This window comes from Hypomesus nipponensis, chromosome 7, assembly GCF_054491055.1.
Source record: "Hypomesus nipponensis isolate SF chromosome 7, ASM5449105v1, whole genome shotgun sequence".
Taxonomy (NCBI): domain Eukaryota; kingdom Metazoa; phylum Chordata; class Actinopteri; order Osmeriformes; family Osmeridae; genus Hypomesus; species Hypomesus nipponensis.
Window position 1 is genome coordinate 5,462,891 of NC_140367.1, and position 15,120 is coordinate 5,478,010.

Below are 15,120 nucleotides of genomic sequence, written 5' to 3' on the forward strand. Positions count from 1 at the left end.
AAGTTTTAAATATTCAATACATTTTGTTCCACTTCATGATTGTGTCCCACTTTTTCAAAAAAAATTATATCTTTATGTTTGAAGCCTGAATATGGCAAAAGGTCAAAAAGTTCAAGGGGGCCAAATACTTTGCAAGGCACTGTAAGCAGCAGATTGAAGTTCATCTGTACTGGTTTACCTCGGGTCAGCTGCCATAGGTCATGGTTGTGCAGTTCAGCACTGTGATGCAATATGACTTAATACAAGTGAAATTATCTTGCTGCATGGACAGATAATTTTACTCAACAAGATATCTTAAAATAAGTTGGTTCCAGTCTAGAAATAGGTAGGCTCAAGAATATACCACAAATTAAATGATAGAAACGAGTAAACCATTTTTGAAAAAGATAATAAATACTATATTTCCACAACTAAGATTAAGTGCAGTGTTGTCAAGGGGAGATATGGCCCAGAGAGCTACTAAGCTTAGTGCGAAGATCTGGGCCGGGGTGGGGAGCACTAAAGTGAGCACAGGCGTGTGTGGCTCATGGATGGCTCGTGGATGGGAAGTCCTCGAGAGGTACCTCTACAGTTCAGAACAAGATGTAAAAATAGTATGTTGTTGTTGACAAAAGTAATTGAGTACAGCCACGCCTCGACCAGCTTGGTTCCAGAAGTCAACATGTTATTTAGAAATGTCTTGTGTACTTCACAGTTTTTTGCAATCAAATGTTACTTTTATCTAATTGGTCTGCGTGTGGTGTTGCACGTGCACCGGTTTTCCCTTTTTTTCTCAACTTAGCCAAAACTGATTAAATCCGTGTATATAGAACAACTATATTCTACAGCATTACTATCCCAATTTTACACGTTAAATAATAGTTTTTATGTCTGTCGAAATTATTTTATTAAATACTATACAGGACTGACAGCTCAACGACTGATCCAGGCAAAAAGCGCATACAGTATGGTCAGAGAATGTCTAATATAGATATATCCTTAAACAGGCTCTGGTATGGTGAAGTACGTTTACCGATTGCAGCCACAAGGTGACGCAACACGAGCCTTAGTTCTGACAGACACGTCCCGCGCGCGCGCAAACCGGCAAAAGGGGCCTAACGTCATTGCTGCTTGTCACGTTGTTTCCTGCTCTGTGAGTTTAAATAGAGGATCTGGGACACAGACCGGTAGATTATTTCACCGACACAGACTGACCGGCATCAGAAAAGCATCGGAAAAGGCTTATTGCCAAGAATTTCTATTGACAGATTACAATTGTTGAGACCAAAACTAACTAAACATCTGAACTTGATTTGTAATTTGATTTCACTGCGTTGATCTGACCTTCGTCATTGACTGTAGCCTACTTGGGGGCGTTTATTGGAACTGATACACGGGGAAATCGAAGTTCTTTCGTCTTCATCTCCATCTCCAAGGAATGCCAAGAGAGCTGACTCAGAACAGAATCCAAAAGATCTGGATTCCATCTAAAGATGATAAACCAGCTGTACCCAAGAGAGGTAAGCAACCTGAAAATCAACAGGTTTTTATTGCATCAATTTTAAGTAAATCATGGGGTTACTGATACAGTTTTTACTACTGTAAAAAGTGTTTTGAACTTTTGAAATTCTGCGCTATATATTTTATTTTATTTTACTCAGGCTATAAACTACATATAATAATGTGCAAAACACGTCTTTATGAGTTTCAAATAACTACCATTGTGGGGTTGGTTGTATACGACCAACGATCCCAACAAAAACATCTACCAATTTTATAAATACGTAATAAGACGTAAGTAGCCCACTGACTTCACTGTATATTTTACGGTGTCTATAATATCTCAGCTTCTTCTGGGCGTTGTTACACTGCATGCGAGTGAGTTAGGTATTCAAAATTGATTCCTAGTAGAGCGTGACGGAGCTTTGGTCTCCATAGCAACCATTGAACAAGCCCGGTCGGTACCCCGTGCAAGGGGCTCTGCTCGTGGCATGAAGCAGTGTGTGGGAGGGAATGTCAAGGCGATTCCAGGGTCTCATTGTCTGTGATTGGATAAGCTGGTGTGCGATTGCATGGCGCGAGCGTCTCAGTGGTCGGTTTTCTTAATGAGCGAATGCATGAATTCCTGAATAGCATCTTCCTATTCATGTCTTCCTGTCTATGTCTGTAAAGATAAGTGCTTGATAATTCATATAATAAAGATTATACCATCTTCACCTCTGTGAATATGTACTGGTCCAAACAGGTAGAGAGGACAGCCTAGGATAATTATCGTTAGCTCTGGATTAGACCCCCACCTAATGTCCTTTCCCATGACTGGTCAGTGACACACAGACTGCATCCCCAGTGACCTTAGCCTCTAATGGGATGAGCTCCTCCTTGACACTGAGAGTGACAGAGAGACTGAGGGAGGTGTAAGAGGGATGACGCGGGCGGCAGGTAGACAAGAGGGTGGGTTGGACAGAATTGTATTGAGAGTTTAGCTATCGAAAGGGGAAGAGATGACTGGGTGTGGAAGAGAGGATAGATTGAACGCAAAATGTAAGATGTCGTAAGATGTGGAAGGACTACCTCACCTGTAAATAACCTGGTGTCTTTGAGGTGGTTTCCTTCAGACACGGTTCAGAGAGACATCCAATATCTCCAATAGCTTCTCAGAGCAGATCTCCTCAGAGTACAGGCTTTTATGACACTTTCATGTCCACGTGAGGTCACCAGGTGACTGAGGCTACTTCTCTAATACTGTACCTAAACGTGTGTGTGTGTACAGTGTAGTCTTGTATGGTTGTGGGCCACATGTTCAGTGATGCAGAGTTGATCTGACGACTGAGCCAGGGTATGTGCTGGCTTAGTACGTGGGTGGGTGTGTGGGTGGGTGGGTGGGTGGGTGGACATGGAGAGGGCCAGTGAGAGGGGGTTATTGGAGAACTGCTGCATGGGAGCTGACCTCATTTCAGGGCCCCGGGGAGGGGAGGAGGGTGACAGGGTGTCGAGAGGGCTGAACTGGGGCAGTGGGTTTATTTTTACCAACTTATTATTAGATGAGTTTGCAGCGAACATCGTTATGCAGGTTATGGTCAGTCGATGACAAATTGCTTTACCGTAGAGATTTTGAGTTTTCTAAATGATAACCCCTGACTCTGTCTTTCTCCTTTTTTGTAGCTGGTGGGGGCCCACACCTGGCCAACCCCCCCACGGTTATTGTGATGGTGGGTCTGCCAGCTCGGGGGAAGACCTACATGTCCAAGAAACTGACCCGCTACCTCAACTGGATTGGCATGCCCACCAAAGGTACAGGACACAGGCTTAAACACATGTTGACACACGTGGACGAGCTGGAGAATGATAACCAGGCTGATCCTATCAGTCGTCATGTGCCTCTATGCTTTATCCTAATGCCGACAGAGGTCGACATTGTTCTTCTGAAGTCGCATCCTCGTCTGGCCCTGTACTCCTGTTTGTCTGTCTGACACAAATGTCTCGACTCGTGCTTCTACAAACTCACCTGTGTTTTTGTGTCCAGTCTTCAACGTGGGGGAGTACCGTAGAGAGGCGGTCAAAAACTACAGTTCCTACGACTTCTTCAAGTCTGACAACGAGAATGCTGTGAAGATCAGACAGTAAGTCAAGCCAATCACAGCAGCCCACCAGTCGACTTAGAATCTAGAGTGACACACAGTAGATCTACTCTGGAACACAGCATCTGTATTCAGGAGACTGTTTCACAAGCTAACAGGAAGATTATGTTTTCCTTTTTAGACAGTGTGCCTTGGCTGCACTCAGAGACGTCAAGTGCTATTTGACAGAGGAGGGGGGACAAGTGGCGGTAAGTCGGCATTCCAGCATGAACCTCTCCAGCACACCTCGTATCTTGTTTGGAATGTAGTTGGTTGATATTTCCAGTCATAGGTTCTCTGTCTTCTTTTTGTGCAGGTGTTTGATGCTACAAACACGACGCGCGACAGGCGAGACATGATCCTGGATTTCGGCAGCGAGCACTGCTTCAAGGTTGGTGTTGCTATGGTTACCCCAGTGCATAGGCAGGCGTGACACTCGTGTGTTTGAGCTGAGTCAGACCCATACGTGTCAGTGACTCAGTGGGATAAAGAGGGTGATGAGGATGGTGGTGCCTGATTGAAAGGACTGACGATGGTTCTATCTCACTACAGGTTTTCTTCATTGAGTCTGTGTGTGATGATCCGAGCGTCATCGCCTCAAATATAATGGTGAGTTCTGAGTGATTTATTAAAATAAAATGCTTTTGTTAAAAATATTACAAATCTAAAGTTGAATTGTGATCACACCGTTGTCTTCTTCATACAGGAAGTGAAGGTGTCCTGCCCAGACTACCAGGACTGCAACAAGACAGACGCCATGTTGGACTTCCAGAAAAGGATTGAGTGTTACAAAGCTCACTACGAGCCCCTGGACCCTGATGAGTATGACAGGTGGGTCCTGCCTCCTCCACACACACACACACACACACACACACACACACACACACACACACACACACACACTGTACACACACACACACACAAAACAGAAACATGTGGCTTGACCCCATTCCACCCTCTATGCAGGGATCTATCCTTCATCAAGGTGATCGACGTGGGCAGGCGCTTCCTGGTGAACCGCATCCAGGACCACATCCAGAGTAAGATCGTGTACTACCTGATGAACATCCACGTCCAGCCCAGGGCCATCTACCTCTGCAGGCATGGGGAGAGCATGCACAACCTGCAGGGGCGGCTGGGGGGAGACTCTGGACTGTCTTCACGGGGCAAAAAGGTACACCTAAATAGTCTACACATTCCATGCATACACACACACACACACACAAATAAACACAACTAACACACGCCATCCCTGTGTCTCCAGTTTGCGGCTGCCCTATCAGGGTTTGTGGAGGAGCAGAACCTGAAGGGTCTGAAGGTGTGGACCAGCCAGATGTGTCGCAGCATCCAGACGGCTGAGGACCTCGGGGTGCCCTACGAGCAGTGGAAGGCCCTCAACGAGTTAGACGCTGTGAGTCCCACACGCTCCACCCATTCTGCTGTGTGCGTGTGTGTGCGTGTGTGTGTGAGGACACGGCTCGAACATGTCGGTTGTGTCCTACAGGGTGTGTGTGAGGACACGGCTCGAACATGTCGGTTGTGTCCTACAGGGTGTGTGTGAGGAGATGACCTATGAGGAGATCAAGGAGAAATATCCGGACGAGTTTGCTCTCAGAGACCAGGACAAGTTCTACTACCGCTACCCCACAGGAGAGGTGAGATAGCGCAGGAATGAACTCTATATTGTTACAGTTGATATGTATACACAATATAAATGTGTGCTTCTATGTGAGCATGCAATGTGAGAATAAACGGAATGAGTAATCCTCTCTCTGTCGTCCTCCCCCTGTTCCTGGCTGTAGTCCTACCAGGACCTGGTGCAGCGTGTTGAGCCGGTCATCATGGAGCTGGAGAGGCAGGAGAACGTGCTGGTCGTCTGTCACCAGGCCGTCATGCGCTGCCTGCTAGCCTACTTCCTGGACAAGAGTGCAGGTGAGACTACAAATCCCGTAAGCCGCCGGTTTCTCTTCACCCACAGCTGTCCGTGTTAGCAGTGTACTGTAGCTGCTCTGACTTCATACTTGATTTGGTTATTGCAGATGAGATGCCGTACCTGAAGTGCCCGCTTCATACTGTGCTGAAGCTCACCCCCATGGCTTATGGTGAGAATACACAGCTAGCGTTTATTACATCTACATGTATTAACCTAACAGGATTACAGCAGCTTGGGCCTGCATTGGCCGATGAGTGCTGAATGAGCTGTGGTTGTGTTCTGCAGGGTGCAAAGTGGAGTCCATATCGCTGAATGTGGATGCTGTGAACACACACAGAGACAGACCTGAGGTAAATGCTCCCTTCAGTGTCTCCAGATTCCTTGCTTGTGTATCTGAACGTCGTTTTGATCCAGCACTGGAGATGCATTCTAAACTCATTCTAAACTCATTCTAAACTCATTCTAAACTCTCTCTCTGCTGTTTGTCACCCGCTCTCTACTCTCTCCCTTCCTCTCTCTCTTCGTCTCTCTCTTTGTCTCTCTCTTTGTCTCTCTCTTTGTCTCTCTCTTTGTCTCTCTCTTTGTCTCTCTCTCTCTCTCTCTCTCTCTCTCTCTCTCTCTCTCTCTCTCTGTTTCTGTCTCTCTGTAGGAGGTGAAGAAGGGTCCTGGTACTCTGTTAAGGAGGAACAGTGTGACCCCCCTCACCAGCCCAGAGCCCAACATCAAGAAGTCCCGCATTGACGAGCTGGACGAGCCCCCCCTCCATGAGCTGCCCCCCTCGCTGTCCCTCTGCTCCCCCACACTTCTCCCCCTCGCCCTGGCTGGACAGGTGAGACACACACACATGATCTCTCAACATTCATATCTCGTTCATCACAGCATGCCTTATTTCTATGTCTACACTTCTTCTCTGTGCTTGTAATGGCACACCTCTGGCACTCACTTCCCTCCTTCTGTTTCATCCTCCTTTTTTCCCTCTTCACCCTCCTCACCCTCCTTCTCCCTTCCTCTCAGCACTGGCTGGGGAAAGTTTGCCTGTAAGTATTTTCTCTCTACAGTATCTTCGTGTTTTGGTTCTTCTTCCTCATACTCCAGTGTATTTATAGGTGCAGACAATGGTTGCCTAACAGTTTTCCGCCAATATAATAAACAGAAATGACTTTCTTTCTGTATTTCTAAGAATCCACATGATATGTAAGCCCCCTCCCTCACCCCTCCTCTTCCAGTCCTCACACTTCCTGAAGTCCAATTGTGTTTGGGGCATTCCAATTCGCTGACTAAATTTGCTCCCACCGTGTAATCACACCAACCCTGCCCTCCCTGTCCTGCCCTCCCTGTCCTGCCCTCCCTGTCCTGCCCTCCCTGTCCTGCCCTCCCTGTCCTGCCCTCCCTGTCCTGCCCTCCCTGTCCTGTCCTCCCTGTCCTGCCCTCCCTGTCCTGTCCTCCCTGTCCTGCCCTCCCTGTCCTGCCCTCCCTGTCCTGCCCTCCCTGTCCTGTCCTGTACTGCCCTCCCTGTCCTGTCCTCCCTGTCCTGCCCTCCCTGTCCTGCCCTCCCTGTCCTGCCCTCCCTGTCCTGCCCTCCCTGTCCTACCCTCCCTGTCCTGCCCTCCCTGTCCTGCCCTCCCTGTCCTGTCCTGCCCTCCCTGTCCTGCCCTCCCTGTCCTGCCCTCCCTGTCCTGTCCTGTCCTGCCCTCCCTGTCCTGCCCTCCCTGTCCTGCCCTCCCTGTCCTGTCCTGCCCTCCCTGTCCTGTCCTGTCCTGTCCTGTCCTGCCCTCCCTGTCCTGCCCTCCCTGTCCTGCCCTCCCTGTCCTGCCCTCCCTGTCCTGTCCTGTCCTGCCCTCCCTCCCTGTCCTGCCCTCCCTGTCCTGCCCTCCCTGTCCTGCCCTCCCTGTCCTGTCCTGTCCTGCCCTCCCTGTCCTGCCCTCCCTGTCCTGCCCTCCCTGTCCTGCCCTCCCTGTCCTGTCCTGTCCTGCCCTCCCTCCCTGTCCTGCCCTCCCTGTCCTGCCCTCCCTGTCCTGCCCTCCCTGTCCTGTCCTGCCCTCCCTGTCCTGTCCTGTCTACACCTTCATCTTGTATGTGTTTCTTCTCTTGTCTTGCATTAAGACGCACCATCCTTCATTATCTGAAAGTGGTCTCTCTCTTAGTGTTCCAAAGGTAAAGCCACAGTAGAGATGGCCTGGATAGCTTCTAGTGTGTGCGTGGAGACATTCTTTGTTTGTTTTGAGTCATAACATTTGTTTTTAGATCATTTGTTTTTGTTTTTTGTAGTCGAGCTTCTGTTTAGTATAGCGCTGTAGTGCTGTCATCAGCTGATGCGCTACGTCGTTCGTCGATGTTGATTTTTTTCTGTACCTGTTTGTCTTTGAAGTCATGTGACAGAGGTTCTCCCTTCTGTGATTTTGTTTCCTCAGAACCTGAAGAGGAAGTCTACGGACAGTCACGAAGTCTTTCAGCTCTGCCAATGAGACGCCAGGTATCCCAGGAAGTGACAAGCGTGTTGCCACGGCGTTCGTCCCTTCCTGTCTCTGCACATCCCAGAGACATCCCTTTCCTGTTTCCTTCTCAGACCTGAGAGTGTTCTCTGCTGTCTGCCAGGAGGTCCCGGCTCTGAAGCTCCCAATGAGGAACAGCTGATCAGTACAATCCTCTCAAGCTCTGTCAGAGAGCCATGCAAAGGAACTTTACCGTTCCAGAAAGGGGCTTTCTACAAATGTTTGATCTACGAAATACAACCTCATGCACAACGAATGTCATGTAAAATTTGGACTGACTAAAGCTGTGTTCTTGATCTTGTCACAACTGCCCTCATCCAGATCCACGTTCTCATTTCTCTGTCGTCGCTCCTCTTGCGAAGAACTGTTGTCATGGCATTGTTCTTCGAATTTATGTTAGATCATTCTGTTCGTCATTTAATTCCAGTTTAAACAGGTTTAATGGGCAATCAGCACGCTTCTTTGAACAAGAATCCAACCAAAGAACACGAAGTAGGTGGAGTTCTACTGTGCACGTTATCGAAGAAAAAACTTAGTTTGGATTATTACAAAGAAGGTCATGCATTTTCTGTTTGGGTACTTGCATACCTTTTATGTAACAACACTTTTTGTTCTTATGTTTTTTTAAATCGGTTATTATTTTTGTTCAGTGTATGTGTGAAAGTACGGTATGTTGTTGGTTTGTGGCCACATAGTGGTTGTGTTTATCTCTCCATCTTGAGAGGTATGAAGGAGATTATACCTTAGAGTGCCTAGTGCTTGTCCTGCAAACTCAAAGCTGCTTAATGTACAGTACAGCCCATATCAATAGACTCAGCTGCCTACCCACCTGCAGACAGATCTTCAGACAATGCACATAGCCTATGACATATCACTGTACAAATACACTTAAAAAAAAAAAAAAAATCTTTTTTTTTTGTTTTTTTTTTGCTTGATTTTGAAATCAGTGCTGATCATCTGAGTGGGAGCCTGATCTGTGTGGTTGGGGAAATGTCATTTCATGTGTGAGCGCCTATATTTTTGTTATAACATGTTAATCTGTAATTAGCTTTTGTAAATTGCATTGTACATATGATGATGGAGGGAAGCGCGAGGCCGAACAGTGTACAGGAATTTCTGCTCCATGAAGTGTGACTTGGATTGATTCAAGAAGGAAGTGTGATAGAAACAGCCAGAGGATCTATTTTACTGCTACGGCTGACTGATAAAACAAATGACGATAAAATGACAAATGATATCACTATGTTTTTAAATGGCAGTAAAACTTTTGTTTGCTTCTGATACTTGAACTCAGTTTTTTTTGTAAGAAATGTTTTCTTAAACTATTTATTTGTTTGTAGATTTTGATGATAGTAAAGAGAGAGAGTGGCACTGTGTTTCATACCTGAGGACTCTCCACTACCTGACAATGACTGGGCAGAGGAACACATGTACATTCTGCTTTCACTGGACCAATAAAACTACAGAAACTGTCATCTATATTAGTTTTTGTCTCTCTTTATTTGCAATCAATCACAAAATACCTCATTCTCCTACTAATTAACAAAATACCTAATTTGCCTGCTAGTCATGTGTCACTTTATACACACTTGCTACTGTAGGGTGTCACCAGTTTGGAGTAGTCACCTTCACACCCATTCATTCAGAGTACCAGTGTAAATAAATGAGTTGGTGTTATGCTATTTTTGCAGTACTACTGGGGTAAGAATATCCCCTCACACACAAGCATTGAATTCCTAACGGTTTATTTATGAAACTACAGTCATGGTTTTCCTCCATAGTCACATATGATTGCCACGCTGCAGCAGTGTTTCCATGGTGACTTGGCTCTTCCAAGTAATGTCTGCATCGCCTTCTTCGTCTTCTTGGGTAGAGGGGAGACAAAGACCGAGGCCAGACCCATGACAGGACCAGGCCAGACCCAGGCCAATGAGCTCAGCACAGTCAGAAGCTAGACAACCTCTCCCAGCTGGACAGACAGTCTGGGGGACTGCTGCCTGTCTGTGGCCCACATTCAGCACTAATGACTTTCCCTGAGCTAGATGGATTAGCCAAGCGGCAGCACATAAACCTCACATTTGAAAGCGGGCAGTCCACTGTGACAACTCATTTCCGAGAATCCCTCAACCTGCGTTCAGTGAAACCAGTTTGGCAGAGAAAGATTGTCCAAAGGCTCATAAATAATGCTTCACTTCTGTAATTGTTCACCATCCTCTTCTGTGAGTCCTATAGGGTTTCATGTAAATCTAGGTTATGGTATGAGATATGCTGGAGTAGGGTGTGACCATAGATTAGACCAGACAGATACAGTATAGTCACGTGTGTGGGGGGCACTACACTATAGTAGCCTATGTGTGCCACTGTCAAGTCAGTATTATTGGATCACGTGTAGCCAATCAATATCAACATCAATGGGACTTGGGGACGTGTTAACAGTCATATTGTCTCAATGACAATCACTTAATAGGAAGTGCAATAAACAGTCCTGTGTTAAAAGGAGCAGAAAAAAAGCTCATGTAACTTTGTCTTGCAAATGCTCAGTGCTTATTGGTGACCTGTGTTCTGTCCATTTACATGTGCAGAGTTATTCTGCTTGTGGATGAGTCAAACTCTGCCAAATTCTTTCAGTGTGTACAGTTCACACACACACACACACACACACACACACACACACACACACACACACACACACTCAAACATTCCCCATCTGTGTTACTTTCATTCTTCATCTCTCCCTCATTTCCTGATGTGTGACTCAGCCAGTGGGTTGTTGGGTAGTGTGGTCCTCCCTGCCCAGTTCTTCTGTGACGAGGCTCATGGAGCTGTGTGTCAAGTCACACGTATACACTTATTGATGGAAAGTCACTTTGCATTTGAATTTGTATAGCCAGCCTGTGCGCTAATGTCTGTGCATTCAAATAAACGTGTGCTGTGTCTAGGAAATGCTAGATAGCGACATCATATCTTTTTTATTCGAAACCATACAGAAGTGAATTTGTGCTTGGCTGGATTTGACTGGTCTTCGGCCTGTGTGTTTTTATATCTGTACTCAGGTTAGGACAGTCAGGTGTGTTGTCTGTGCGTTTGGGGGGGGGGGGGGTAATCTCCATGGGAGAGAGAAGATGCAGAGTCAGAGCTGTAAATGGAACACAGGCCTGGTTTAACTGGCTCTGCTAATCAGCGCTTCCACAAATAGAGGGGCTAATACTCCCATGACGAAAGACTGACAACCTCAAAGCTTTTACCATGCATGCTCTGGACCAGCAGTTTAACCATGCATGCTCTGGACCAAGGATCAAGATCTGTGTTCATCACTAAATTATGTCTAAAATGATCACATTTGAATGAGCAGATTTCTGTCTCTCTTTCCCTCTCTCTCCCTCTCTCTCTTTACCTCTCTCTCTCTCCCTCTCTCTCTTTCCCTCTCTCTGTCTTGTGGCATGTTATGACTCAGCTCCTTGTCCTACCTGAGGGGATTAGCTCATCCCTATTAAGAAGTCATGTGATCTAGTCCCTTTTGGGTGTCTAAAAGGATCTGGACATCTAAACCCATTCAGGAGATCCAGCCTGCACTAGTCTTATTACACACACACACAAACACACACACACACACACACACCTGTAATTCAAACTGAGTCATGAAGAAAGCAACCTAACAAAGCATCACTGTCTGAAGAGAAAGCTCTAAAGAGAGCTTAATGACTTTATGACCAAAACCCACACCATCCCTCACACACACACACGCACACACAAGGCTTGTATTTGCTCTGTGGATATTGCTTGCCATGAATTATTAAGGGCAAAGTGTAATTTGTGGTTTCACACTCAAATCCACTCCTCTTTCTAGCTTTCCCTTTCTCACTGTCATAGCAATTGATGGGGAAATATCCTCTCTCTCTCTTTGTGTGGTGGTCATCGATGGAGAGATCTCAGTTTGAATGGAAAGGGAGTGAGCCCATTCAACAGGCCTTGAATAGACCAGTCATTGTGGAATAGGCTACACACACCAGCTCATTAAACCAACGATGAAAACCTTGTTTACGTGTTATTGTCTCTGATTAGATTTTGGAAGCGAGGCTGTTCGATATGCTTGTTGTTGTTGTTGTAAATGAGAACTGGAGGTCAAGATTGGGACGCTTGACATATGTGTTTGGGGTTGAAGGTAGGTCATGCTGGGTAGGCGGTGCTGAGTGTGTGTGAGGTATTTGAGGCGGGACGTGTCCAGTGCCAGACAAGTGCTCAGGTATCATCAGGTAATGCCCACTCAGCCCTCTGCCTCTCTCTATGTCCACTCTACCTTTCTGACTGCAGATGTCGCAAACCAAGTTAGCAGCCATACCACTGCTGTGGCTGAGGCTACAGCCATGCCAGTTGGCATGAGGGCAGACACAGTTAACATGTTTGTGGGTGTTCATTACAGTTCCACAGAGAGTTGTGTTCTCCTTCCCGTCGCTGTTTGCTGACATTCTCTCTGTTGCTGCCTGGGTGAATGAGTTTATCCTGGATACGTGAGCATTTGCACATCACTCTCCTCACTGGAGTCCATTATTCAGTCATGAGTGGTGGAGCGAGAGAGACAGGGAGGGGGCAGGGAGGCGGAGGACAGGAGAGAGGGATATGTCGAGAGAGAGTGTGAGGGATTAAATGGGATGGGGCTTGGGCAAGGTATACGTGAGTTTGCTCACATCCCTTACTTGGTCATAGATCTGTAAAAGCATTTTCCTCTCCTTTCACTGCTTCTGCAGATTAACCATGGTGACAGTCTGATTGGGTTTGGTGGACAGTACTGGTAACCATGTACCTATCAGTGCATACAACCATCACCACAACATCCAAAAAGAAGTTTAGAACTTCCCACAGAACTCGCGGTGAGGATGAGCTGTGAGTAACTGCTTATACCTCTAAGATCAACTGTTTGACCATACACAAGTATAGACAGACACACCAACACCCATAGTTTACCTTCAAATGGATGTTTTACCAACACACACCATGCTTTTACATAGCTATCTCCTGATAACCAACAGCTGCTGAAAATTGATACCTTCACTTGTGTGATCTGCATTTTTATTGACTCAGCAGTTTTGCAACTCTGTAAGTGTGTTTGTGTATGTGTGTATGTGTGTGTGTGTGTGAGCAGATCTGTGTGTGTCTGCGAGCAGGCTTCAAGTGTGTGCAGGTGAACCTTCCTCGACAAACCCCAACCTTGACCCTGACCCTCATTGTCCACGTGGAGACTGGATGTGATCTCTGACACTGTCACACGCTGAGGGTGATAACTGAATTGATATTGTTAAATCCAGTTTATGATCCTCATGGTCCTGCTGGGGCCAGCTGCAGGAACCAGGCTGGATCTGCCTGTGCTGACACTGCAGGTCACTGTGAAGCCCTTTGTGACACTGCTTGTACAAAAAAAACTGCCATGAAAATAAAAAACATTCTGATTTGATTTCATGATGTGGTGATTGCACAGAGATGTAAAGCCGTAGCGATGTTTGTTTGTCTTTTTGTGTGTCCATCTGTGTGTCTGTCTACCTGTGTGTCTGTCTATCTGTGTGTCTGTCTACCTGTGTGTCTGTCTACCTGTGTGTCTGTCCATCTGTGTGTCTGTCTACCTGTGTGTCTGTCTATCTGTGTGTCTGTCTACCTGTGTGTCTGTCTATCTGTGTGTCTGTCTATTTGTGTGTCTGTCTACCTGTGTGTCTGTCTACCTGTGTGTCTGTCTATCTGTGTGTCTGTCTACCTGTGTGTCTGTCTACCTGTGTGTCTGTCTGTCTATCTGTGTGTCTGTCTACCTGTGTGTCTGTCTACCTGTGTGACTGTCTATCTGTGTGGCTGTCTATCTGCCTGGATGCCTGGCTACCTGATTAATGACATTATGGCCTACAAAGGTCAAATCGTGGAGAATGTAAAGTGTACAAATCAAGCCTACCAGGGAATGGGCTTGAGGCCTGATTTGGCAGGATGATGTTCATGTGTTGCGCCATGATGAAATGAATACAGAAGGAAGTTAGATTCAAGTCACATTGCAATAGTGTACTTCTGAAACCCTGGGAAAATCAAGACCTCAATGTCACCCCTACATACTGGTAGAGACCAGAACATGTTTGTACAATAGGATTGTCTGTGTGTGTGTCTGTGTATTAGTGTGTCTCTCTGTCTGTCTGTGTGTCTGTCTATCTGCCTCGATGCCTGGCTACCGGATTAATGACTTACATCATGGCCTACAAAGGTCCCTGGACAGGCCAGGTGTGTCAGCTGACAGGCAAGTGACACAGGTTTTGTCACTATGTGGACTTGAAGACTGTCTGACAGCATGATGCACACTAATCACTCATCCAGGGAAGCTGTGTGCCTGCTGTATTACTGTAATGCATTACTGGTCACACATCAGGAATAGCTGTCATTCACACATGTATGTACAGTTACAGACAATTTGACTGGCTTTGGATTGACAGCTTCAATCACAGACTGTCAAATCGTGGAGAATGTAAAGTGTACAAATCAAGCCTACCAGGGAATGGGCTTGAGGCCTGATTTGGCAGGATGATGTTCATGTGTTGCGCCATGATGAAATGAATACAGAAGGAAGTTAGATTCAAGTCACATTGCAATAGTGTACTTCTGAAACCCTGGGAAAATCAAGACCTCAATGTCACCCCTAAATACTGGTAGAGACCAGTTAATGTTTGTACAATAGGATTGTCTATGTGTGTGAGTGTGTATATGTGCATGCACACAAGTGTGTGTGTGGAGCCAGTTTAAAGAATGTGTGTGTTTGTGTTTTGTTCTCTGGAGAATTTCCTGCTGATCGCCCCGCTTGTCATTGCAGGCTATTTCACCATGTCCTCCTTTCCCCTGTTTACCACAGCCAGAGGGCTGTGTGGAAAACTTACTCTGGGTTTCATCAGAAACATGGGTGATGATAGAGGTGGTCTCCTCCCTGAACCTGCCTTCTCCAACAAGCTGCCTCACCTCAGACACATCCATGCTCCCCATCACGCACACATGATTAGACCTTGTTTCATTCTGGAACCATTTCACCTTCGCACTTTCCTCTTCACTACGCTACGGCAGGTCTAATGGACTTAGAAACAGA

General features: G+C 46.4%; 1 protein-coding gene and 1 long non-coding RNA gene across 4 annotated transcripts; both read left to right on the forward strand.

The window, feature by feature from the left end:
- Positions 1 to 1,090: 1,090 nt before the first annotated feature.
- Positions 1,091 to 9,500, forward strand: pfkfb3 (6-phosphofructo-2-kinase/fructose-2,6-biphosphatase 3). 3 transcript variants are annotated; one of them, XM_084701273.1, is made up of 16 exons: positions 1,091 to 1,499; positions 3,142 to 3,270; positions 3,503 to 3,599; positions 3,739 to 3,805; positions 3,913 to 3,987; positions 4,149 to 4,205; positions 4,303 to 4,427; positions 4,563 to 4,770; positions 4,861 to 5,007; positions 5,147 to 5,251; positions 5,399 to 5,528; positions 5,636 to 5,698; positions 5,815 to 5,879; positions 6,179 to 6,358; positions 6,544 to 6,566; positions 7,941 to 9,500. In XM_084701273.1, exons 1-16 carry the CDS (start codon positions 1,418 to 1,420, stop codon positions 7,945 to 7,947), a joined length of 1,560 nt encoding a protein of 519 aa, XP_084557399.1. In that variant the 5' UTR covers positions 1,091 to 1,417; the 3' UTR covers positions 7,948 to 9,500. The 3 variants fall into 3 exon arrangements, with proteins under 3 accessions (XP_084557399.1, XP_084557400.1, XP_084557401.1); XM_084701274.1 differs by having other exon boundaries at positions 1,275 to 1,499; positions 7,633 to 9,274; XM_084701275.1 differs by lacking the exon at positions 6,544 to 6,566 and having other exon boundaries at positions 1,275 to 1,499; positions 7,941 to 8,116.
- A 3,278-nt stretch (positions 9,501 to 12,778) lies between these two features.
- On the forward strand, positions 12,779 to 13,470 carry LOC146276449 (uncharacterized). The gene is made up of 2 exons (XR_014762423.1): positions 12,779 to 12,902; positions 13,162 to 13,470. It is a non-coding gene; the product is annotated as an uncharacterized LOC146276449 (long non-coding RNA).
- The last annotated feature ends 1,650 nt before the right edge of the window (positions 13,471 to 15,120 follow it).

Coding starts and splice junctions, on each gene's coding strand:
- pfkfb3 (XM_084701274.1), top strand. CDS start 1,418: ATGCCAAGAGAGCTGACTCAGAACAGAATCCAAAAGATCTGGATTCCA. Junction 3,806..3,912: donor AGGAGGGGGGACAAGTGGCG/GTAAGTCGGCAT, acceptor CTTTTTGTGCAG/GTGTTTGATGCTACAAACAC. Junction 4,428..4,562: donor GACCCTGATGAGTATGACAG/GTGGGTCCTGCC, acceptor CCCTCTATGCAG/GGATCTATCCTTCATCAAGG.